We start from the raw sequence: 25,394 nt of genomic DNA on the forward strand, positions 1-25,394 counted from the left end.
CTCATTTTGTTGTTCCAGACATCTCAAGATAGAAGGTAAGAAAAACAATCATTGATGGAATAATGCGCACATATTCCAGGACTAACATATATATACATACATATATATATATATACACATATATAAAATACAGGCCTATAAGTATTCTACCAAAATAGCGATGAAGCAAGATTATTAATTAGAAAGAGTAAAGGGCCCTTCAATGATGCTAGTAATTAGATATATATATATATATATAAATGTGTGAAGTTATACATGTACAACAGCTTTGGCAACTATTTTTATTTTAAATAATTGTAAAGAAATGAATGAAGAGAACAATGGTAGGCGTATATATATATATATATATATATATATATATATATATATATATATATATATATATATACATATATGTGTGTATAAATAACAGTTTAGTTAGCTCAGTATAATTATTTAGAGGGGGAAACAGAAAAAATTGGGATACAACAACAATGCAAGAGATATACTTGGAAATGAGAACGAACGCGAGATAATAACGAAATTAGTACTCACCTTTAGTTTTTATCCAATGAATAAAACTCGGAACTATGCAGATGGCGCCTAATCCGTAACAAATCTGAACATCAATTTTTTGGTGGGCGCCACTAAATCATATAGCCGGGTATATAGTAGGAAGATGAATGCAGACTCATTATCGTCACATATAATAGTTATATCCAATTTAAACCCACTATGCGATGATGATACCGTGTAAATGTGTGTATAATGTAGAGATCCACGGAGTGAAAGGGTCAAATGTTTGTCGCCTGTTACCGAAACAATTATGAATACCGCCGAGCGTTGAGGAGAAAGGAATACATTGATTACATTCGCTACTATACAGGATTTATGAGGGTAACAACTCTATGGGGCGTGACCAGACTGATGGGAACAGGAGGGGTGCATTCTCCAGGTGTCATTGTTCATTAATAAAAGTGGTAAACACATATGTAAACCTATATGGCAAGATTTATTTGAGGATATAAGGGGTAATAAATATATGGGGCGTGGCCACTTTGGTAGGAATAGGAGGGGTGCATTCTACAGGTGTCCTCGTCGATGGATAATGGTGGTAAATACATGTGAGACCTATGTGGAAAGATTTATTTGAGGATATTAGGGGTAATAGGAGGGGTGCATTATACAGGTTCCTTGTCGGTGGATAATGGTGGTAAATACATGTGGGAAAGTATACGCGAAGATTATTTGAGGACATAAGGGGTAACAATTTTATAATGCGTGGCCGGACTCTTAGTCTTAGGAATAGGAGGGGTGCATCTTCAACTGAGGTGTCCATGTTAATGGATAACTCCCTGGTTATTTGTGTTGTTTAAGGTAGAAAGGAATCCCCCTAAAAAACTATCGAGCAAGAAAGGATGACAATAACTCTTCATAATTAACTTTATCTTTTCAAATTACACATCTATAACATAAATTCTTTTTTCTATTTTACTTTTGACTGATATAATAATTAAAGTTCTTAATTCTTATGAAAAAATAATTCTTAGGTCGGACATGATAATATTAGATGGATTATGATGAGACTATTCTTGATTAAAGAAGTAATTTTCTTCTCTGTTCATCATAGAAATATAATAACTTGAATTCTTCGCTAAAGTCTTACTTCCGCTATCGGAATCGCCTCTCATTTCACCTCTCAACCGCAAATACTTTTATTAGTTTTTTTATCTGATATTTGTGAGTCACACTCATCTGGTACTATGCAGTGTCTTTGAATAATATTACATGATGTGCATAATGTATAAGAGTTTAAGTAATTTGTTCGAATTATTCTTTACAATTGTTACTTTGTGAACTGCATTATATGAATTTAATTTGAGAGAAAAACAATAAAACATCTTTAAAAAATAACGAAGAACGCGCTTCTCAAAAGTTAACAGAAAGGGGCACATTTTTTGAGATTTTCAAATAGGAGGGCACAGGCCTCCGCGCCCCTCGTCTTGGGGGTGATCCTATCCATTTCATTTCCCGGCTGTGAGACAGCAGTCAATATATTTATTCTTCTATGTCGTTTCTATGACCAGAAGACCATCAGACAAACTTTCAAACGCTACATCGACTCACTCGTCCGAGGCAGCGGGGATAATGGACCATTTATGACGTCATTATATACCAGGCTTTTTGTTCGATATTTGCCTTTTAGATTGGACCCGGGTTTGACAAATAGTGACAAGGAGAGCGTGAGTGAAAGTGAATGCATACATGGCGGTGCACAGCGGGGGTGAAGGGGTAAGGAGAAACCCCCCATAAAATTTCACGTTTTCTCTTTGCTCAGTTAAACTGGAATTGTGCCCTCAAATTCAGCTCTAGTGTGTGTCCGGTTTCGTACTCAAAGAACATTTACAAGTCTACTATAAAGTAGATAAAATGGGCTCTATTATGTGCAATGCAAGTCTAATATGTTATGCATAATACCTTCATGATTATTGTTGGTTTTTAATATATTCAAGCTCATTAGTGAACAGGAAATTGCCTCGATTTTCTTTGCATGCATGAAACTATTCATCTACCCCCGGCACTCACCATGCTCATAAAAGAAGTTGAACATTGAAATTGATGTTAGGTTTAGCGTGAGGTCTAATTTATTAGTCAGTTTAAATTGACATTTTTATAGTGAAAAAAAATTAAAAGATGAGATTTAAAACCGCTACCGTCTCATAGTCAACTTCGTTTGTTAATAGACTCTTACAACTTGCACGCTCATGAAGTATTTGGAACGATCGCATCATCGCACTAATAGACATAAAATTATTGTAGATTTATGTTCCAAATTAATATGTTGTTGCATATCAGGGATACAAGACGACTCGGAGGTGAGGGGTAGTTTTTTGTTTATAATTTACTTCGTACAGCACTCATAGCGTACTGGTGGGATTTGTGGGCATAGTCCCCCCACCCTCGTCATATAATTTTCTATAAGTTACACCTTAACACCAAATGTATTTTTTGAAAAATAAATCTCAAACTAGCATGTTGGGGTCCACTTACTTCACCCACTCACGAAATTCCAAGAGTTGACTGTATCCAAAACTCAGCAACCTTAAAGATTTTGCCTCATTTCGCCAAAAAGAAAGTGGGACAATAAAAAAAAAATCCTGGCAGGCAAAAAAGCAAATAATCACTCAGAGGGGATTCACAATTTTGGAGCAAGGGGCACCCCCCCCCCCCCACCTCCTCGCTACCCTCTCCTTATCTGTCTATCTCTCTTTGAATCTGCTTCTCTTTCTCCCTTCTTTTCTGTTTCACTCTATCTCCTTTTCCATCTATCCCAAATTTCCAATATCTCTCTCTCACTTTCTTCCATCCCCCTCCTCTCCCTCTCTCTTTATATTTCTCTCAAAACATAATTGCCAAGCGAAAAGAATGTGTAGAAAATATGCAATGATGAATAACAAATTATTAATAACTTATTTGGTGCTTTCTGATTTAGTAATAAATTTAGGGCAAAGAAAACATAATTTGAGAGGACATTAAGATAGATTTTACAAGACTGATACAATCTGATTTTGAATTCATATTTTATTCTCAATCATGTACATATACAATCAGGGGAGGATCCATGATTTTCCGGTGCATACAATAACCCACACCAACAGTTAAATAAGAATTAAGTATTAATAAAAATATCATTCTAGCTTTCACCTTCACATTTATTAAAATTCATCTTCATCATGTTGTTCCATTATCAAAAAATATTCATACAAAGGTACTTAAAATATTACATAACTATAATTGCAGATCAAAAATATAATTCTTTTAGAATACTTATAATTATATCCAAGAAGAAAACATTAGATTTTTAGTTCTTTTAGAACTTATGAGAGAACTCACTTTCCTTATAATTTCAAAATAGAACTATAAACTATCCTTTTTGAAGGACAACACCACAATATGTTACCATTAAACCATAAAAGAATGATCTAATCAAAGCTAACTTGTAAAAAAAAATCATATCATTCTCTTCAAGACGGCAAACATAGATAATAGTGCTTATCAGAAATAAACTAGCGAATCACTGTAAGAAGCCTAATTTTTTTTTATTAAGTTGTAACAAATGGTATGAAGAAAAGCTCTGTAAGTAATGTTTAAGGAAGATGAAGAAAATAAAAGTATTTACATACATTTATTAAACATAATGCATTTCATACATAAATTGAGTCTGAAAGGGTAACGTCCTGTGAATGAATATCTGTTTTATTGAAACTTTAATATTTTTATCCCAACAGATGAAAAAAATATCCATAAAAACATGACAAATAATCAGTAACAATATATCTTATATAAATCTCACAAAAAATATAAATGCAAACGAATAAATCAGAAAAATTTGAATTCCTAAAAGAAAAAAAACTATTTGAAAATTATTAGTCAAGTCTACTATACCACCATTATTAATGAAGATCATTGACATCATCAATCCATTCTTTAAATATATCAGGTATGTTTATCATAAATTATTTTTTATTTTTTTAGATTGTTCTTTGGGCCTGATGTTGCCATCATAAATGATGACAAGTGGCCCATGACTGCCACATAATAACCCATAATTAAATCATGTGAAAATAGTAATTAGATGGAATGGGCAGTCAACCCAAACCAAATATAACCAGAGGCCGAACCACTTGCTCCTCGGACTGAAACAGGGTTTCCCCCTTCACAGCCCGTATGGAAGCAAGCTAGGGTTGTCATCCCCAAGGGAGCCTGGTAAGCTAGGAGCCAAGCTAGTAACCTTGACTTCTAACCTCCCCTCTTACAATCAAATCGGTGGAATATCAAAATAGCAATTATCATTGCTATCAATTATTATACTGCGCTCTCCCCATTATGCACAAAACACTTTTTTGCATAATGGAAAGCAGTATGCAAGCAGTATGAAAGTAATTAATTAAATCACCCCAACACAAATGGAAAGCTGGAAATACCATAACAATGATACACAGGAGTACATTTGTGACATCAAGCTATTCAAGTGGGGGGAGGGATGAAACAACTGTTCATCCCCCCCCCCCTCCCGCGAACAATAGATTTACTGCTTGAATATACAACAGTGGAATGATATACTTATGCTGGAGAAATTTAAAACCTGTACAGAAATATTCCAGCACCTGCCAACCAGCACTTATGATTTTCAACATGATTTACCTTCTAGTCTTACATAACAGCCTACAGTATATTTTTTTTCTTACTACTGCACAGAATAGTTAGTACATGTAATGTCCCAGTACATTTAGTTTCTCTAAACAGCCTATAACATAAGCAATAATAATAATTCATATCTTAAAAGTGTGTTTTACATGAAATACAAAGTGCTTTGAAATGCCACATCTAGTCAGCAAAGGAAACAAAATATATACAAATTAGCATGAATTGAGAGTTTTGTTATGATTCATCATTACTTCCAACAGAATAATGTGGAGTGGTGGAACCTATAGTTTACATTTATTTATGAGTCAGAACACAAAAAACTGTTAGTATGCCAGAAAGAATATTTGTATACGAGGTAATGCGGTCAGTGAATTCATTTAAAGATATGTCCTTTTTATTAAGCATCATTATTATAAGCATCATTAATGAATTGGTTTGACAGGAAACACATCATAATAGCATTCCAATAATATTGTATAGACCACAATGAAGGGATTAAAAATTTGCAGGGGGAGACTGATAATAATCATCATCGCCATCGTCATTGTCATCATCAACATCATCATCATCACCATCATCATCATCATCATAATGATATTCTTTTTTTTTCAAGAAGAAGGCACAGTAAAAGGATTTGACTCTGGGGAAAGGAAGGGGTGATTATTTAAAAAAAAGGTTTCCGGAACCCTTGAGATGAGACATAGTCCTGTAATGCGTGGAGACCATCTTCCAGAGAGAAGAGAGGACGGTACAAGATTTGGAGTGAGGAGAGTGGATTGAGACGAGGGAGGTGTTTTCTGGAAGCCCTAAAGACGGGATGTAGTCCTGTAATGACCGATGATATCTTCCAGAGAGAAGAGAATAAGGTAGAGTAATGGGGAAAGGACTCGGTAAGAACACAAGGGCAGGTACTTCACAGTTGGTTTCCGGATGCAAATGAGATGTTGTCCTACAACAAGAGAGGCCATCTTTCAGAGAGGAAAGGGAAAGTTACTCAGGAGGAGTGGAGAGAAGACTCGAGTAGGAAGGTGGTTTCTGGAAGCAAGAGTGACGACATGTAGCCCTGCAATGGTTGGAGACCATCTTCCAGAAAGAAGAACGAAAGGTACTAAAGATAGAATGAAGGGGAGAGGACTCAGGGAGGAAGGGGCAAGCACTCTGAAAGAGGTTTCTGGAAATCCTAGAGACAATACGTAGTTTTGCAATGGTTGAGTCCAACTTCCAGAGAGAGGAGATAAAGGTGCAAGATGTAGAAAGAGGGAGACTTGGGGATGAAGGGGCAAGTACTTTGAAAAAAGGTTTCTAGAGGCCCTAGAGATGAGATCTTGTCCTGCAGTCTTCCAGAGAGAAGAGATAAAAGTTCAAGGGGTGGAATGAATGGGGGAAAGGAATAGATACGGCAGAGAAAGAGGGCAAGTATTTTACAGGTTGTTTTCTGGGAGCCTTTAATAGTGACAAGATGCTGTCCTGCTATGGTTGGAGCCAAGCTTTCAGGGAGAATAGGGAATGGTATTGGAGATTGAGTGAAGGGGGCCGGACTCGGAGAAGGAAGGGGCAAGTACTGTACAGGTGGTTCCTGGAAGCCCTAGAGATGGGATGTAGTCCAATGGTTGAGACCTTCTTACAAAGAGGAGAACTTCCATAGGGCAAGGTGAAAGATAGAGGCACTGTCTAAAGGCTAGGGGATGAGTGAATGGGAGAAGACAGAGGAAAGGAAGGGGCAAGTTCTTTACAGGTAGTTTCTGGAAGCCCTAGAGCTGGGATGTGGTCCTTCTATGGTTAAGACCTTCTTCCAAAGAGGAGAACTTCTGTAGGGCAGAGTGAAGGATAGAGGCACTGTCTAAAGGCTAGGGGTTGAGTGAATGGGAGTAGAAAGAGGGAAGGGGCAAGTTCTTTACGGGTAGTTTCTGGAACCCTTAGAGACGGGATGTAGTCCGGCAGTGGTTGAGACCTTCTTCCAGAACCCTCAAGACCCTCTTCACGTTATCCTGGTTGGCATTGTACCCCATTAGACCGATGCGCCAAACCTGAAAGATATCAATGTAATTTCTGAAGATAAGTTTATATTCAAGTAATAATCAAATCTTCTAAATTGGTAATGTGGTATAATGATAATAGCTGGATTTATATAGCGCTTTTTGCCCGAGGATACAAAGCGCTGCTATTATTACCCCGGCTTTAGCTCGAGCTACCATCATCGGCGCTCAGAGCATGCAAGGAATTACGCCTGCTGGGTACCCATTCACCTCAGCTAGGTCGAGTGCAGCAGTGTGGATAAATTTCTTGCTGAAGGAAAACACGCCATGGCTGGGATTTGAACCCACGACCCTCTGTTTCAAAGGCGAGAGTCAGAACCACTAGACCACGACGCACCCACATATGATATGCAAACAGAATTTACACTTTTTTGTTATTAAATTTTGGTGATATAAATGAATTTTCACACTTGTAAAAATCAAATATAATGGTAAAGAGGGAAAAGGAAGTTGTTATCTACAACTTTGCAGTCACTTTTTTTCACAAAAAAACAAAATTCACTGTATTAATAGGATATTTTCAAACATGCTGATATATGCATTAAATCTGATTTTATAACTTTCAATTTGCTAAACATTCCATGTAGATGTTTCAGTGTCCATGACAAATGCATTTTGTTTTAACTGGTATCAAAATTAATTCCTCATGTTTTTTTTCCTTAATATTTCTACATTCCAAGACCTTTTGAATTCTATTGTATAATTTTCCCCTAAAGTGGCAACACTCTTAACGTAATTAATATATGGAATAAAATGATATATTGCATTGAATAGCAGCATGAAACCAGTTAAAATATTTCTGACAATAATTGAAGTTATACCAGGAATCACGCTACTATTAAGCTTTTTTTCTACAGAAGAGTACAAAATATTGTATAAATCCACAATTCATTACTCAGATGTTGCAATTTTAGTCTCAATAGATACGTCTGATTCTAAAAAAAAAACAGTCATGGAACATCACGACTTTAAGGACATATTGCTCAAAGGGTCTAGTGGATCTCACTATCACCATACCTTTCCTGCACTTGGTCCAAGGCCACCAGATATCTCTATTCTGTACCTAGAATGAGGGGTAAATAAAAATACATAAAATATTCATGCGATGTATTCTAGTTCGCTCTAGAAAAGTTATTTTGGTAACAGCAATACTGTAGTTTGGCTGCTATTGTGAGATGCAGCATGCCCTTACTAGGATCACAGGGCCACCATCTTGAGGCTCTGTCACATCATTCCGTGCAAGCCTCGCGGGTGAAATGCGGGTGATTGCCCGCATGGCAAACTTGTTTTGTTGAGCATGTTCAAAACTTTTCTGCGTGCAAAGCAGACTTGCATGTGCTTCTGCGGGCAATAGACCAGTTCGTGGTTACTTCATGGACAATTTTGGTCAAATAAACTTTCATTTCTTTCATTATGATAGGCAGATTTCAAAGCAAGATATTACGTAAGCATACCTAAGCATAGCAGAATGAAGAAATTGAACAGACCAGGTGACTAGAATAGCACATCAGTGAACACTCTATGAAGGTATTTGTTGCATTTCTACTTTGAATGCACATTATAGCATGTTGAACAATGTACTTGGCAAACTGTGAAATACCAGTCGTTTGTGGACACATTTTTTTTTTTGTGGATGTAAATTAAAAAAACTTTTCAAAAGAATATATGAATAATCAAGACATCAAAAGTTGGTGCTTATCTCATTAAATTTTAAACCACCATGTCACTTTATTACCAATGACCTTCCTCTGATCATGTGCAGAGTGGAACTACAAACTGGCTTATTGCGTGTGAGACACGTGCGAGATACTGTCAATGTGGGCAACCTGCGGGTAACAAATATAGTTGCTCTCAAGTCACATGCAAGGCTTGCACGGAACGATGTGACAGGGCATTTAGACTCAGCATTTAGAGTAAGTACAGACAATAGATGTGTTGGCTCAGTTGGAAGAACGTCCGTCTCACCACTGGGAGGTTGGTAGTTCAAGCCCTGGCCAAAAGACGTTAGAAGATAGGAGTTTTTGCTATCCTGTGTGGCATTCAACTGTTACGGGCACAGAGCAACGTCGATCTGGTACTGCATAGTGGCTGCCGGGCCCACAATCAATTGGGCAAAATTAATTTTCAGAGAATTTCTATTTTGAACGATAAACTATGGATTTTTAGGTTTTCATTCCTTGTCGATAAGTGCAAATATTATCACCTTCTATTGTATTCTAAATAATAAATGATATAGGATTTATATAGCATACATATCCGTCTTGATAGGTGCTCAAGGTACTCCTAAATTGCTCTAGATAAGCTAGACTACTGATTCCAATGCTCACAGCTTTATGAGGAATTACTTCCTCAAAGAGAAAGAATTATATAAGATGATGAATATTTTACAGTTTGAAAATGTCACTGATGTGACTTCATCAAAGTTCACAGGCAAGTTACCATTTAATTCAATTTATTTCCACTTTGAAAACAATTACAAAACAATTTCACACAACATACATGTAAAAAATATCAGTACTAGCAGGTTAACAAAAAAATAACAAAATAATGTTTTTTTTAATGAACCCAGACTGTAACCTTAAAGTTGTTTGTTCTCAGTTACTTACTTTTGCATAACATACATGACCACCTTCTTCCAGTCCATACCAGGAGGAACCAAGATGGCGCTGACGGTGGGGAGACGGGTCGCCTGGTGGGATGACGGAGGTGATAGAAAGAGATAGAAAGGAGGGGAGGGGATGATAAAAGGGAAGGGGGAGTGGAATACAGAGAGACGGAGATGATAAGAGGGAAAAGAGAGAGAGAAACAGAGCAAGAGACAGAAAGTGAGAGAGAAGTGAGAAAGGGTGGGGGAAGAAAGGAGAGACAAGAGAAAGAGAGAAAAAAAGATAAAAAAGATGAAAAAATGGTGTGAACAATTAAGGGCCTCCTTTGCTTTCAAGATGAAAATGAGTAGTAACTTTAATGGTTCCATGACATTTGCTCTAGTGACAATTGCTCCGCTCTAAATTCCACTCACTAATCGAATGACAACTTCAACCCTAGATTTAATTAAACCCTATTGTAACCCTAACCCAGGCTAACCCCAACCCTACATCTTAGACGAAATTAAGCCCGAAGCAGTTGTCACAGAAGCAAATGTCGTGTTACCACTTAAATGCTAAGTACAACTAAGAAACATTGTAATTCCCTTATATATAACATATGGACATGAAAGTGCTGCTGATAGCCATAACTTTCAAGATTAAAAGAACAAAGCAAACATTCAATTAACATAATTTCTCATATTTCAGAAATTGAATTCGAGTAAAGTATATTAAAGAAGTGGGTCTTTTGCAAAGATTCAAATGAGTAAAGTCTCAAATAAGTCTGAGTCACATAACAGAAAGGGTTACAACGAATTGCAAATGTTAACATTCCAGGGGGGTGTTTCATAAAGCTGTTCGTAAGCTAAGAGCGACTTTAAGAACGACTGGTGATCCTTTCTTGTGGAAAATGGTATATTCATTGGCGATGGTTAAGCGCGTAAGAAAGGTTCACCAGTCGTTCTTAAAGTCGCTCTTAACTTACGAACAGCTTTATGAAACGGCCCCCTGATTGGTTCCTGGACAGTATTTTGAACAAATGTACATTTAACATTGATCTTGATTGGCCATCATCATTTAGCGCTCGATTGCCAAGCTTTGTGTTATGCAGCCCTGGGGTCTGGTTTCATTAAAAACTCAGGATTATCGTAACTTTTCTAATCACTGCTAACTTCCACGGTAACAGGGCTCAGCAGCCAATCAACATCAAGGCTTCCGTGGCAGTTACCACAGTGGCAAAGATTGTAAGTAATTATGAAACAGAGGTCTAAATGACAGTTATTCAACTATTTATATGAAATATTATCTGCTAAGTTCTTACCTCATCTTTGACAAACAACTGAAGACCAAGTTTCTCTAGTCCCGCATACAGAGATTGAGCAGCTGCTTTGTGACGCTTCCAACATTCTTCAAGACCCTATATAAGAAAGATTAGAAATGAAATGGAAAGAGGATATGTATGTCCGTTTCCTTGTTCTCCACGTCACTTTATGAATGCTTGTTTTAATACTCTGAATTTCAACCCAAGCTTGTTTACAAAATGACTTTCATGATTAGAGAGAGAGAGAAAAAAAAAACACTATAGCAAGTTTGAATGAGTTCATCCAGGAATTAGAAAGTTATGGCAGTTTAAGAAGGAGATTACTAAAACTATGTAAATCTTGAAATGGTAAAGAGTAGACACATTGGCCCGTATTCTGAAGTCAGGTTTAACTTAGACCATGGTCTAACTCTGTGCTAAAATCATGGGAAGCCAAAAGTGTCAAAGTTTTTATTACCTTGTATGTTTCTTATGTTTACTGTGCTCTTTCCTGATTCATCGATGGTGAAGACAATCATCTATTCATACTTCCTAGACAATTATGAATGATTTGAGAGCCAAATGAGTTGAAATATGATGGCTCTACCGTTAGTGATTTATGTAACAATCGGCTATCCATACTTAAACCTGAGTTTAAGTTAAACCCGACTTCAGAATACGGGCCATTATGAAAAGTGGTCAACTTACCCACTTGTTGTTAACTATATAATAATCAAGACTTTGAGTTTTCTTCCAAGTCCCATTTCCCTTACTAAGTAAAAATAATGGAATATAACGTAGGTACTAAATTGTTATGTGCCTTCGGCAAAGTAAAATATAATTCTGAATAATCTTTTAGAAAAATATGACCATTTTAACATTTTGTGTTTTGAAGCAAATTGAGGATTAGGACCTACCATACATCACAATACATCACCAATGCATCTGATACAAACCCCCCATAGCTAGAGCGATTACAATTTTTTTTTTATCTTTGAAAATTCATGACTTTCCTATTGTTTGGCCAATCTTATTTTTTTAAATTTACCTATCTGCTTCTCCGATTTGTCTTTATTCTTTTCAACAACCTCCTGTTGGGCTGAATTCCTTTTCAAGATAAATAATAATAATGAAACGTTTTTGTATAGCGCAAAATACATGAGCAAAGTTGCATGTCTCTAAGCGCTTTTTACAGAAGGAGTGGAGATGGAGGGGAGAGCACTGAATAGAATTATTTCCTTACAAGCAAATACATGAAAGCGAGTAGAAAATAGAATTGAGAATAGAAAGCATGGTAGATTTTAATATAAGTCAGTTTGAGAAGAGAAAGCTTAAGAAAAGCAATCAATCTTTAACTTACCTCTTCTGCCACCATAGCTAATCCTTCTCTTAGTTGGTACAGGTTGGTCACAGGGCAGGTATGGTGGTATCTATGAAATACAAATAATAAAGGAATTTCATCATATATCATTATTCAATAATTGAAAACAAGCACATTTATGATAAAATGGAAAAGAGTATGGGATAAAAAGAGATTAGGTAAGGAAAATGACAATATTATAAATGAAAGACCATATGATTATCATCGAGTTATAAAAAGATTAAAAAAATGAAGTTGATAAATGTCTGGGCTAAGTTACTTATCTACCCCTCCACCATCTCCTCTACCACAACCTCCTCCTCTTTCTCTTTTTACTCCTTCTTCTCTATCTTTCCTTGCCACTTATTAATTCAAACTGCCATATGATGCACCTTCAAAATGCCAACAAATACCTTTAATAATCTTGAAATTCAATTCTTGGTCACAACAAACATTTTTTAAATAATAATGATAATTATGAATATGTAGCAGGCACTAAAACAAGAAATGCCACAGCACGTACAAAGTATGAAAAATAATGACCACATTTACAATATTAAAAAAAAAGAATTATTGAAAAACAAGGTATGTTTTAAGGGAAGATTTTAAGCCAGGAATACTGGAAGTATTTCTTCCTGGAAGAGGGATGGCATTTCAAGTCTTGGCAGCTGCTATGGCAAAAGGTTTTTCAGCAGAGGAGAATTTAAAAAAGAAAACTATAAAGGTGTCGTACCTCCTTGGTCCAGCATCACACCCCCAGTAGTTTGCTAGATGATTGAGGTCCAAATAAAATGAAGGAACTCTGATTTTCTTGCTCAGATATTTGGATCTGGGTAAAAGAAGACAACATGGAAGTAGAGAGATAATAGGTGCAAGAAAGAAATAATGATAATACTTACATCTTAGTGCATTACATGTAATAATTATCAGCCTGGTCATAGGATCCTGGCATGCCTGCACAAAATGTACATACTTTTTCCACTCCCTGGGGAGCATTCCAACAAGACTTCCAAGACTCAATTGCTAGGCATACTACATAGGCTTTCGCATCTTACCGGGTACCCATTAACCACCTGTTTAGAGAGTGGCAAGGTGTGGATTGATGCCTTGCCAAAGGACGCTAGGTCCTGGTGGGATTCAAACACACGACCCTGATTTCAAGGCGAGAGTCAAAATCGGTAGGAAAGACCGGGGTTAGTTGGAACGCGGGGTAAGTTGAAACATTGTAATTTTCTTTAATGTTTTTAAATAAATTTCTGCAATACTGCCCTCAATTTAATGTCATTATCAACAGCCATCCACCACATTACAGACAACACATGTGCAGCAAGCCTGGTGAAGTTAGAAAGGAATTTTGGTTTTTTGACCTTCTGTGTAATTTTTTCTCTTTCAGAAATGTTTCATTATCTCAGAGAAGTTTATAGATCAAGTTGGCCAGTTTGGGGTATAATAGACACTTGTACCAAGCTACAAAATGAGGTTATTAATATGCCATGGTGAAGTCCCTTATCAGAAAAAACAAAGAAATACAAATTTAAAAAATACGTAAGAAATTATATTTTTTGCAATTTTTGGTGGATATTTGTTATAAATGTGAAAATTGATACTCTCACCAAAAATTAGCATTCTACTAGCTTAATAAATAGAGTTAAAGGCAAAAACATACCCCAAAAAATAAGGGTAAATTTCATATGCTTATTTGCATAATTAATTAATGAAAAAAATATAAACAATTAATTTTTGTCTTGTAAATTTGATGCAGAAGTACATGAAATTGCTGATAGTACACTTTATTGCATGTAAAATCAAACGCACCCAAATATGCGGAATTCTACTACACAGTCTGCTTAAGTGAGTGGCTGTATAATAAAAAACATGAAGTTCAACAAATCCACACTTTAAATTTTTTGAACTTGAGAAAAATAAAGCAAATAGGCTAAAATGTAATATTACTGTTTTAAGTAGTTTTAGTATAATTCTTAATTGACCATGCAGTGTTCCAACTTACCCCATACCATGTTCCAACTTACCCCGTATTGGGGTAAGTTGGAACGTTTGCGATGGTCTTGTTCAAGGTGGATTTTTTCAGTAACCATAATAGAGTTAAAAATTCTATGGGGTACATTTGAAGTCCTTAGATATATGCTTCAAGCTGATATATTGATTGTTTCTCGAATAAAATCTGTTTGGATTTTACAGCCAATTTTGTCAAAAATGTTCCAACTAACACCAGTCTTCCCTACACGATGCTTACACAATATCTGATGCATTAATGCTTTTCTGACTCTCATCAAAATTCAGACACATTTGCAGGTGAAAATTTACAAAATGTACAGTGACAAGATTGTTTACATAAATGTATTCCTGTTGCTATACCAAGTTCTACCATGACTAAACAAATCAATGGTTGAAGTCAAAATGTGACCCCCAAAAAATGTACTTTAACTGTACAAGTTCAATTTTTAGCATTTCATGCTAATCAAACTGTTTGAGAACAAGAGGCATATTCATTTATCAAAGACCCAAAGTAGAAAAAAGGACCATAAATACAAACAGTTGTCACATTAGGCTACCCATATTCAAAACACATATACAATACCTTTGTAAACATTGGAAAAATAGATGAGTAAATGAACATATATAAATATTAGTCATATAAAAGTAAATCAAAGGGGGTAGAAAAAAAAGTTTAAAACTTTATACAGGAAATAGAATATTTTCTTTATCATCTCAAATCCTCAACATTTGGAATGGGTTTCCCTTAAACCTCAAGTGAAACTTCTTTCAATAGAACATATCAAACATATCAATTATATCAGTGTAGTAGGTTTCACGGTACACCATGTATCTTTCTTTGGCAAATGTTGGTCCTGAAAAGGACCATCCAATTTTCATTTCAAAATATATTGTACAATTACAACACTGTTTTGTAAACTGATCTTTCCAGCTTGTGTTACTGATCAATCTTTATATACCAATAAACAAAGGCTTGTGTCATCACATTGGGCTGTCGCATCAGGTAGGCAATCGCATATAGCCGACCATTCAAGAAAAGGGTCCCCTCAATTCCTGAAATGTTGGGTCCAGTTTACGCGACCATTCAATAATGGACCTGATGTTTCAGGAATTGAGGGGGCCCTTTTCTCAAATGGTTGGGTATATCAATATGTGATTGCCTACCCGAGGCGATAACCCAATGTGATAACTCAAGCTTAAACAAATATATAACCAGATTCTTTATCCAAATATTTTTTTCTGTTTGAATTTATGAACTCTAGGGCCCGTATTCTGAATTCAGGTTTTACTTAAACTCAGGTTTAAAGTTGTGGTTTAAGTATGGATAGCCAATTGTTACATAAATCACTAACAGTAGAGATATCATATCAGCTCATTTGGCTCTCAAATCATTCATAATTGTCTAGGAAGTATAAAAAGATGATTGTCTTCACCATCGATGAATCAGTATAGAGCACAGCAAACATAAAAACATACAACTTAGTAAAAAATTTGACACTTTTGGCTTCCCATAATTTTAGCACAGAGTTAGACCATGGTCTAAGTTAAACCTGACTTCAGAATACGGGCCTAGGAGACCAACCTTGCTCTTTCACTGAATGATATAGGAGCCGTCCCAGGGGGTGCACCAAGAACCTTCTGGCTACCACTGTAAATGACATCAATACCTTAAAAATAAATTGGTACAAATAGGAACTTGAAATACTTTCAAATATAGATGTGGTTATCTCACTCAAAAAATTAAGAAAACACACACAAAAAACAGAAGAATAAAGATAAGCAAAAAGTTTCTGCTTGGAGTAGGTTTTAGATTTAAAAAAAGAAGACAAGTCAGTTATGTTTCAGAGTACTTTCATAGATTACAGTACATGTTAATGTGTGGTAATAATAATTTCCTTCTTTACAAAAATAAAATTTCAGATAAATTTTACCCGAAAAATTAATACATGCATGACCTAAGTTTTATTAAATGGAGATGGGCACATGACCATCCATATAATATTCATAACAAAAATATCTACCAAATGAATCTATTCCAACTTTCACAATGCACAAATTTGATTACCAGGAGAATTGTTGTGTAAAATCTGGTTAAAATGTTAGTCAAATATTTGTTGGAATAGGTGCCTTATGAATCACAAATTACTATTATTATTGTAAATTCTACACTTGACATGGCCGAGATATAATCTAAATGAATAAATGACTTCATTGCTCTAAATGAGAAAGGAAGTTTTAACAGGAATTCTTACCCCAGTCATCCACAAACATGGGAACTCCTCCTAGCGATGCTACCGAGTCTACCAAGAAAAGGCAGTTATTCCTGAATGGAAGAAAAGAGAAAATATTGCACAGATATTTCATCAACATCACTTCATTAAAATGGCTGGACAGCTTTTGGTACTATCTTGGGTCTAACTGTTTAGAAATTAACTGTCTGCTGGAATTTCTCCCGTGAAAACTGAAACGAATGCCCTAAAGCAAAGTATTGATAGAAATCCTTGCTCTATCATTCAACAGAACCATATTACAGGAGGGGCAGAAATAGAAGGGGGCTTTGCAATTATTATCTGTTCCAAATAACACCCTCGAGAACCCACTCATGGAGGCACTTTGAAAATATATTATTATATATTTTTTTTATATTGGCAAAATTGGACGGCTCACTGTAAATAACCACTAACACAGATTTACACTACAGTTATTTAAATTCTTAAGTAAAGTAGAGTTAAAGTATAGGCCTATCGAGTTAAATTGGAGTTGAATTGATCACTTGGGTCACATGGTTGTTTACCCCCCCCCAACCATTAAATTTAGATAAAAGTTAATTACCTGTGATATAAGTTTCCCATCCCTGGGTAATTTGGGTATTTACCAACACCCCCCCCCCCTCACTCTCCCATAAAAGAAAAACAAAACAATTTAAAAATAAAATGAATAATGATAATAATAATATTTACATTTATATAGTGCTTATTACGTTTTGTTTCTAAGCGCTTTACAATGCAATTATTATTACCCCGGTCATCGGATCCTGGCATGCCCGCACACAATGTATTCACTTTCTCCACTCCCTGGGGAGCATTCCAACAAGAGTTCCAAGACTCATTTGCGAGGCATACTACATAGGCTTTCGCATCCTACCGGATACCCATTTAACACCTGGGTGGAGAGTGGCAAAGTGTGGATTGACGCCTTGCCAAAGGACGCTAGGCCATGGTGGGATTCGCGAACACACGACCCTCTGATTGTAAGGTGAGAGCCAGAGTCAGACATAAATAGGGTAGAGTAGGGTGGTTACCTGTGGCACAGACTTCCGATTCCTTGCAATGGCTGCAATACACCTGATGATGATTCTCCGTGAGTGATCGCAAATAATACTGGTTTGTAAACATGAATACTCTGATGTGTAGAAGACAAAGAAAAGGTAAAAAAGAAAGAGAAAATGCAGACAACATGGAATGAATATAGGGAATATCATTTAATCATTGCCGTCAATCTATTGTATCCAATTACATTTCAAGAGGCCTTCTTTTCCAAAATTCACTCTAAAAACAATTAAATCAACCTCCAAAATGGATGAAAAAACTTACCTGTTCAATCTGTCTTAAGGAAAATGCTACTCCAGTTGGGTTCTGCAATACTTTAACATTGGCTCCTACGAGAAAACAATTCAAAATGACAAAAATGATAGATGAACTGATCCAATCCCATCCGAAGGTCATTTGATAAAACGCCTTTTCCTTTCTTGGTTATAAAGCGCTGCGCACACACTACTCCATGTTTGGGCCACTAAAACAATATAATTAAACACCTCAGAATGGTCAGCTTGAACCATGTACATGTAATTAATTGTCCTCTTCAGCAAAATAGATGATATTTAATGACTTTCTTGAATTGAATTGAATGAGATCTTCTTTTGTGGGGATGGAAACATGACTGAAACTATTATGTGTCTAAGTTAAAGTAGAAAGCCTCTTAATTGTATAGAATCAGCTTTCAACTTACAGACGGGAACCTTTACCAAAATTTTCAGAATGTCAAATAACGTAGTAAAAAGTTTTAATTAATCTGGAAAGGCTAAACTATGACTTCTTCATAATCCAGGGATGTTTAATAGTTTTACTCACTGGGCCTGAAAAGGAGAATTTTAGAACATGTTAAGGTGTAAAGGCCCCCATATGTCCTATACATTGTTAAAGGAGAATGAAACTCTTGGAGCAAGTTAGCTTTTGCAGAAAAGCAGAAAAATCAAAGAATAAGATCAACAAAAGTTTGAGTAAAATAGGACTAGCAATAGAAGAGTTGTGAGCATTTGAATGTCAAGATCACTAATGCTATGGAGATCCTCCCATTGGCAATGCGACCAAGATCTATGATGTCACAGATGAACAACTCTCCCCTTTTGGACACTGAAAATATACCCCAAAACATCTCTTTTTGCTCATTCTAATCATATGACAAACGATTCATCAATGATATAATGTTGTGAAACCTCTGTACTTGTCCTCTCATAAAGAGAACACCTCACCTTGTGATAGACTCTATAAAAGTGAGAATATAAGTGAAATAAGTACTAAAGTAATCGAGGGAGTTGTACGTGTGTGACATCACAGATCTTGGTCGAATTGCCAATGGGAGGATCTACATGGCATTAGTGATCTCAATATTCAAATGCTCATAACTTTCTTATTATTCATTCAATCTTCCTCAAACTTTCAACAATATGTTTCTTTGATTTTTCTCTTTGATATGGATTCAGCTGGTTTCAAGGGTTTCATTCTCCTTTAAGTCTGAATGGGAAGAGGACGGGCATCTCTGATGATTGACATTTCTTACCGAGCCTTTTGCCAAGATCTGCGATCCTTTCTCCCCAGATGCCGTTGGAAGCAACCAGAATGACATCACCGGGTTCGATAAGATTCATCATAGCAGCCTCCATTCCACAATGGCCCGAACCACTCACAGCAAACGTCAGTTCATTCTTTGTCTGGAATACGTACTGTAATCCTTTCTTTATGTCATCCATGATCTGAGTCAAATGTGAATAGGAACGGGTATAAAAAAAACACGTACATGTAGAGGATCCTAAGCCAAGGCTATGTATAAGTGTGTGAGACTGTGAGTCATTGAAAAAAAAATGCAAGCTATAGTCATGAAGCAGCAAGGGGGGGGGGGCTTACATGTAGCTCATTACATCACTTAAAATAATTAAACACGTGTATCATGTGACTGATAAGGCACAATCATTGATTGAGATGTCAATACTCCACTAACGACGAATTGTAACTTCTTTGACTTCGACTTCGTCGATCAAGTTTCAATTATAAATAGAATCTATGCATTTAATTCTCTAGACCAAGAGCTTCAGTCTCCATTTGACAGTTGTTCTGACACTAATGTCTTGCTTCACTGAAATAAACCCCTACCCACCTTAAAAAATGTATTTAAAACACATGTTTAAAAAATCCTCCAATTCCAAATCATGCCACGCAAACTGCACTGTGATAGATGGATATTAGATTTCAGCTGTCTAATTTTTTAAGGTTTGCACTATTATTGTTTGCACACTAAGCGTTTTGGCGCTAGTGTAGTTTCGCACCTCCCCGTTTAATGGTTTTCAAACATGTACAATCTCACCCTAAATAATTCACAACCTAAAATAATTGCATCTGAGCCTCCAAAGTCCAGTAGAAGTTGAATATTTGCCGTTTTGACACTTTTTTTTACAAAGTTTTACACCTATTTCGGAATCACTCGGTCGCTTGAAGCTCAGCGCTGCACATAAGCAGTCAGTGCTTGTTTGAATGAAATAAGACAATGAAATAAGACACGCACACCCCACACACATACCTTCACACAACAAACATCAACCACTCTGCACAACCACTACCGTAATACTGGTGCAAGCTGAAAGAGGGGAAAAAATCTTTTTGAAGATACCATAGAAAAACTTGCTCTTCTTGCACTTCACTAGGTGGTACGTACTACTGTACGCGTACCGACTGCTTATGTGCAGCGCTGAGCTTGATCAAGCGACCGAGTGATTCCGAAAACGGAAATAGGTGTAAAACTTTGTAAAAAAGTGTCAAAACGGCAAATATTCAACTTCTACTGGACTTTGGAGGCTCAGATGCAAGTATTTTAGGTTGTGAATTATTTAGGGTGAGATTGTACATGTTTGAAAACCATTAAACGGGGAGGTGCGAAACTACACTAGCGCCAGCGTTTTCATATGATTACTCACGACTAGCCTAGTTATGTACAGTAGGGAGATGGGACTTCCAGGAAAGGCTAGCGCTACAACTATGGTTGTGTCTGAAGAGTTCTACTATTAAAAAGTGTTATATTTCTTGTTTATCTTAAACTATCCTGTTTGAAGTCTGGGAGTCCTGGGGCCTGTTGCATGACGAGATGAGCGATACGTAGGAACGTCCTAAGACCATTCTTCCGAGATAGGAAGATTGGCGACAAATCAGCGCTTTCCGTTTCACGAAGGCAATTTTGTCTTTCAAGTCCGCGACATCGTTTGATATCGATAGTATCGGAAAAATATTTAGTCTTCATCGTCACCTGAACCTTTTATTTCGGAATGACGACTTTTCATAAAATCATATATTTCAATAAAAGGGGATCAAATAATGTTTTATTTATTACTGATTGTAGAATTGATGTATGGAGCGTACTTTATGAGGTAAAAAGAGAAAAAACTTTCAAGATTCACAAACATAACTGGATAAAATCGAAATTTTCATTATTTCACTTATTTAGAACACGGTGTCCTTTTAGAGACACCTTTCATTGATATTTCTACGAAAGAGACCCTTGTCCGACATAAAAAATTGATTTAACTAAGTAATTTCGACATTTTATTAGTTCAATATACTGATTTATTATAGAAAACATATATATAATGATGATTTTGCAAATTATGCGTTAATATGTTATCTGTTGAGGTAAAAATAGGGTTTGAATGGAGTAAACAAAATCAACAGTGTCTGATTGTATGAGACTAAAAAGGAAAATATGAGAGGCTGCGTGTGAAAAATCTAATTTATTTATTTTATTTGTCAGATATAACGCAAGAAATACAAATGTGAGTGTTTAGAGTATAAACATACCTCAGTTGCATGATGAGTAACGGGTCATTCCATGCCAATTCACCCAATGAATGTGCAATTTTGCACCCGACCCTCTCGGAATTCGTTGTAAATTGGTACACATAAAATTCACCATGGCCCACGCACAAAACAAAAAAAATCAGTCCAATTGGTCCGTCGGTTCTCGCGCTACGGCCCGCCCTTTTCTCCTTGTTTTGACAAAAATGGGCGTGACCTTCAACTTTCAATGGCCAATGCGTCGCAACGTGTTGATCAATTTTCATGAAACAGGTACCATTTATTAGGAAATTCAGAGAGGAATCCAAAACATGCATCAAATAATGTATTGGAGCGATTTATAAGGTCGTAACCTTTGACCTTTACTTTGACCTTGAGTTTGACCCCCGGACAAATAATTTTTTAACTTGATTTTCATGTATGTTAATTATTAGTATGATATTGACAAAATATGTTAAAATCAATGATGATATTTTATTTCTTCACCTTTTAAAACTCTTCCAAAGATACCATGAAATTTCACTCTAGTCCCACATACTGATATTCATGTTAGTAAAGTGTTTAACAGTTACATGATTTCTTCCAATCTTAAGTTACAGTACATGCATGCACATGAAAAGAAATTAAGCTCATCAGTTCACAAATGAAACAGTAAACATTTATGCTCATGAATAGGTATCTGTTTAGGCATTTTGATGTTCAGCAATATATATCATATATATATATATATATATATATATATATATATTATTGTTAGTAAATAGGCATATACTCAACAATTTGATGATAAAAGTAAACACTTTACCATTAAACAAGAATATATATATATATATATATATATATATATGATATATATTGCTGAACATAAAAATGCCTAAACAGATACCTATTCATGAGCATAAATGTTTAATGTTTCATTTGTGAACTGATGAGCTTAATTTCTTTTCATGTGCATGCATACTGTAATTTAAGATTGGAAGAAATCATGTAACTGTTAAACACTTTTACTAACATGAATATTAGTATGTGGGACTAGAGTAAAATTTCATGGTATCTTTGGAAGAGTTTTAAAAGGTGACGAAATAAAATATCATCATTGGTTTTAACATATTTTGTCAATATCATACAAATAATTAACATACACGAAAATCAAGTTAAACAATTATTTGTCCGGGGGTCAAACTCAAGGTCAAAGTAAAGGTCAAAGGTCACGACCTTGTAAATCGCTCCAATACATTATTTGATGCATGTTTTGGATTCCTCTCTGAATTTCCTAATAAATGGTACCAGTTTCATGAAAATTGGTCAACACGTTACGACGCAGTGGCCATTGAAAGTTGAAGGTCACGCCCATTTTTGTCAAAACAAGGAGAAAAGGGCGGGCCGTAGCGCGAGAACCGACGGACCAATTGGACTTATTTTTTGGTTTTGTACGTGGGCCATGGTGAATTTTATGTGTACCAAATTACAACGAATTCTGAGACGGTCGGGTGCAACCACTGGGTGAATCCAGATGGAATGACCCTAACCGAAGACAAGGAAAATATGAAAATTGCTGCAAACATGTCCAAGTGGATAAAGTAGTGCTTTGCAATAACAATTAAAACAAAGAAAAAGGTGTGCAATATCCGCAATGGAAAAAATACTATTTACAGAAATAATGCTAATATTACAATGATCATAAACGTTGGTAATCTTTAAAGTTGATCACTTAATTTATGGAAGCTTATATAAGAATAAGGTTTTAAGAATATAAAAAATATATATGTTCAACATTTCAAAGTTGAGGAGTAGAGAATACATTATTGCTTTAACATTTTAGTAGGGGCCTAAAGGGGCCTACCCTAAAGTGAAAATGCGCCTCTTTGTATGGACTCATTTCCATAATCTTTTCTTTAATGAACTAGCTTATCTTCATTTGTAATGATTGTGATGGATTCGTAAGCTATAGGCCTAATCTGTATCTTAAATTCAATTAGGTATTTTGTTACTGCAGATTTTTTGTTTTGTTTTACTGTTTCAGTACATCTCAAGTTAAGCCCAAATCCGACAATTAATTTTCATTGATTAAAATTAATCTCAGCAAAAAAAAATAATCATAATGAAAATGAAATAAAAATAAATGAATGATTTACCATGTTAAACATTTTAGTTTTGTATCGTTTTTTTTTTTTGCTGAACGTTATAAACACGTTTTTTACCTTACATAATTTCTTTTAAAGAAATTTGTTTTCATGTTGTTTAATTATCTGTAATGAGAAAGCATGAGGGGTCAGAGAGATAGTGCCGCCCATATCGATATTTCAAAAAAAAATAATGGAAATGGTGTGGGGATAGGACGGACCATAAAAGAAAACATATTAATAAAAAAAAAATATTGGGGCCTACATTACCCCCGGACATATAAAGCCCGGAGAAGTTAAAATGACATCTGTTTTTGGTCGTCTTGCCGTGCAAAAAGACGACCTGCAATTGATGACAACTAGCCCCCATATAAAAAATAACTTGGCGCCATCCCAGATAAAATGCATCAGTGTGCAACCCAAAAAATGTTTAAAGGTGATATGTCAGTGTGGCTTGCCGTAAACGCATTTTCTCTCAATGCCGACGGTGGCGGGCGGTGTGCAAAGAAGATCATGCCTACGTAGGACATGTCTGGAGGTGTCTTTCCAAGGACCATTCTTCGTATCGCCCAAATCGGCTTTGTGAAACAGTTGAGCGATATCTCGTTCTTACGTAGAATGGTTCTACGAAAGACCATTTCATGCAACAGGCCCCTGGTTAATTCTGACCTTTTCATTCAATTCATTCATGACAATTATTATGTCACCCACTCTTTGCCTCTACATAGTTAATGTTTTTACCATAAGTAACCAAACACATAGTAACTTAGTGACACTTTTTTAATCTTTCCATCCAATGTATCTAATCTAATAAAATCGAGTATGTCTGACCTTCAAAGTCTCCGGATGCATGTGTCCAAGTATCGGCAGAGCTCCGGCGGCAAGGATTCTCGGTGGTACGTTGGACGGCCCAGGTCCCATCAACAATTTGTGGGGAACGTTCATCGGCAAAAGAAGCTCATTGGGAGACTTTACCGCCATGGTTTTGTTTCCAATCATTTTTCAGAAACTAAATAATGAATATACACTGTATACCGTGCTTAGAAGAACTTCGATTAACCCCCAAAAGACCAAAATTATATACTATCTACGCCACAGTGTTTTGTGTTCATGAGCATCAACACAATCACGTGATCTCTGCTGTCTTCGTGTTTAGTCTTAGAATGCAGACACTGGATTTGGGAACTTCACAAAATCTAATATTTTGACCGGTTTTGACGGTCAAAATGGCAACATATCTTATAAGGCGACCACATCTATTTTTAATAATAATTATTATATGAATGTCAATGTCATGAAAACTATTAATTATGTAGCCCATAGGAGTCTTTATCATTTTCTCCTCTTTCTGATATCAGGTCTGATTAGACACTCTACGAGTAGACACACCCCCCTCCCCCAACATGAGTACTGTATGTTTTTCATACACATTTTATTCATGAATATCCTTGCAATTTTGCAAATCACAAATACACACATTTCTCATTTTCCGATCTCCTCTTTTCAAAAGTTTCATACTTCATATAAGCAGATGTGAGACTGTAAGGACATTGCCGACACCAAAGCCAGAGATACTGCAGAATAATGTTGATACCCTATTCGTCGTATTTTATACAATGTCCAAAAAAAATTGGGTAAAAATGTAACCAGCACGAGGGTAATTATGCGT

General features: G+C 35.9%; 2 protein-coding genes across 2 annotated transcripts in view; both read right to left on the reverse strand.

Moving 5' to 3' along the window:
* Window positions 1-973, reverse strand: part of LOC129276564 (phospholipid scramblase 1-like) — a 21,016-nt gene extending 20,043 nt beyond the window's left edge. The window contains exon 1 of the mRNA XM_064109059.1: window positions 535-973. The gene's annotated coding sequence lies outside the window, so the exon portion shown is untranslated. The remainder of the gene's footprint in view (window positions 1-534) is intronic.
* A 2,570-nt stretch (window positions 974-3,543) lies between these two features.
* On the reverse strand, window positions 3,544-24,872 carry LOC129276563 (alanine--glyoxylate aminotransferase-like). The gene is made up of 12 exons (XM_064109098.1): window positions 24,557-24,872; window positions 19,324-19,516; window positions 18,078-18,142; window positions 17,786-17,886; window positions 16,737-16,807; window positions 16,067-16,151; window positions 13,202-13,297; window positions 12,469-12,538; window positions 11,130-11,225; window positions 9,830-9,912; window positions 8,241-8,286; window positions 3,544-7,214 (listed from the first exon to the last, which is right to left on the reverse strand). Exons 1-12 carry the CDS (start codon window positions 24,722-24,724, stop codon window positions 7,104-7,106), a joined length of 1,185 nt encoding a protein of 394 aa, XP_063965168.1. The 5' UTR covers window positions 24,725-24,872; the 3' UTR covers window positions 3,544-7,103.
* Between the last annotated feature and the right edge of the window lie 522 nt (window positions 24,873-25,394).

Source organism: Lytechinus pictus, chromosome 14 (genome assembly GCF_037042905.1).
Source record: "Lytechinus pictus isolate F3 Inbred chromosome 14, Lp3.0, whole genome shotgun sequence".
In the NCBI taxonomy this organism is placed as follows: domain Eukaryota; kingdom Metazoa; phylum Echinodermata; class Echinoidea; order Temnopleuroida; family Toxopneustidae; genus Lytechinus; species Lytechinus pictus.

Excerpts from the sequence above, each read along its gene's own strand:
- LOC129276563 (XM_064109098.1), bottom strand. The coding sequence starts at position 24,724 with ATGATTGGAAACAAAACCATGGCGGTAAAGTCTCCCAATGAGCTTCTT. Across the intron at positions 17,887-18,077 it reads CCTTAAGACAGATTGAACAG|AGTATTCATGTTTACAAACC; the intron begins GTAAGTTTTTTC and ends TCTACACATCAG. Across the intron at positions 7,215-8,240 it reads TTGGACCAAGTGCAGGAAAG|GTTTGGCGCATCGGTCTAAT; the intron begins GTATGGTGATAG and ends GATATCTTTCAG.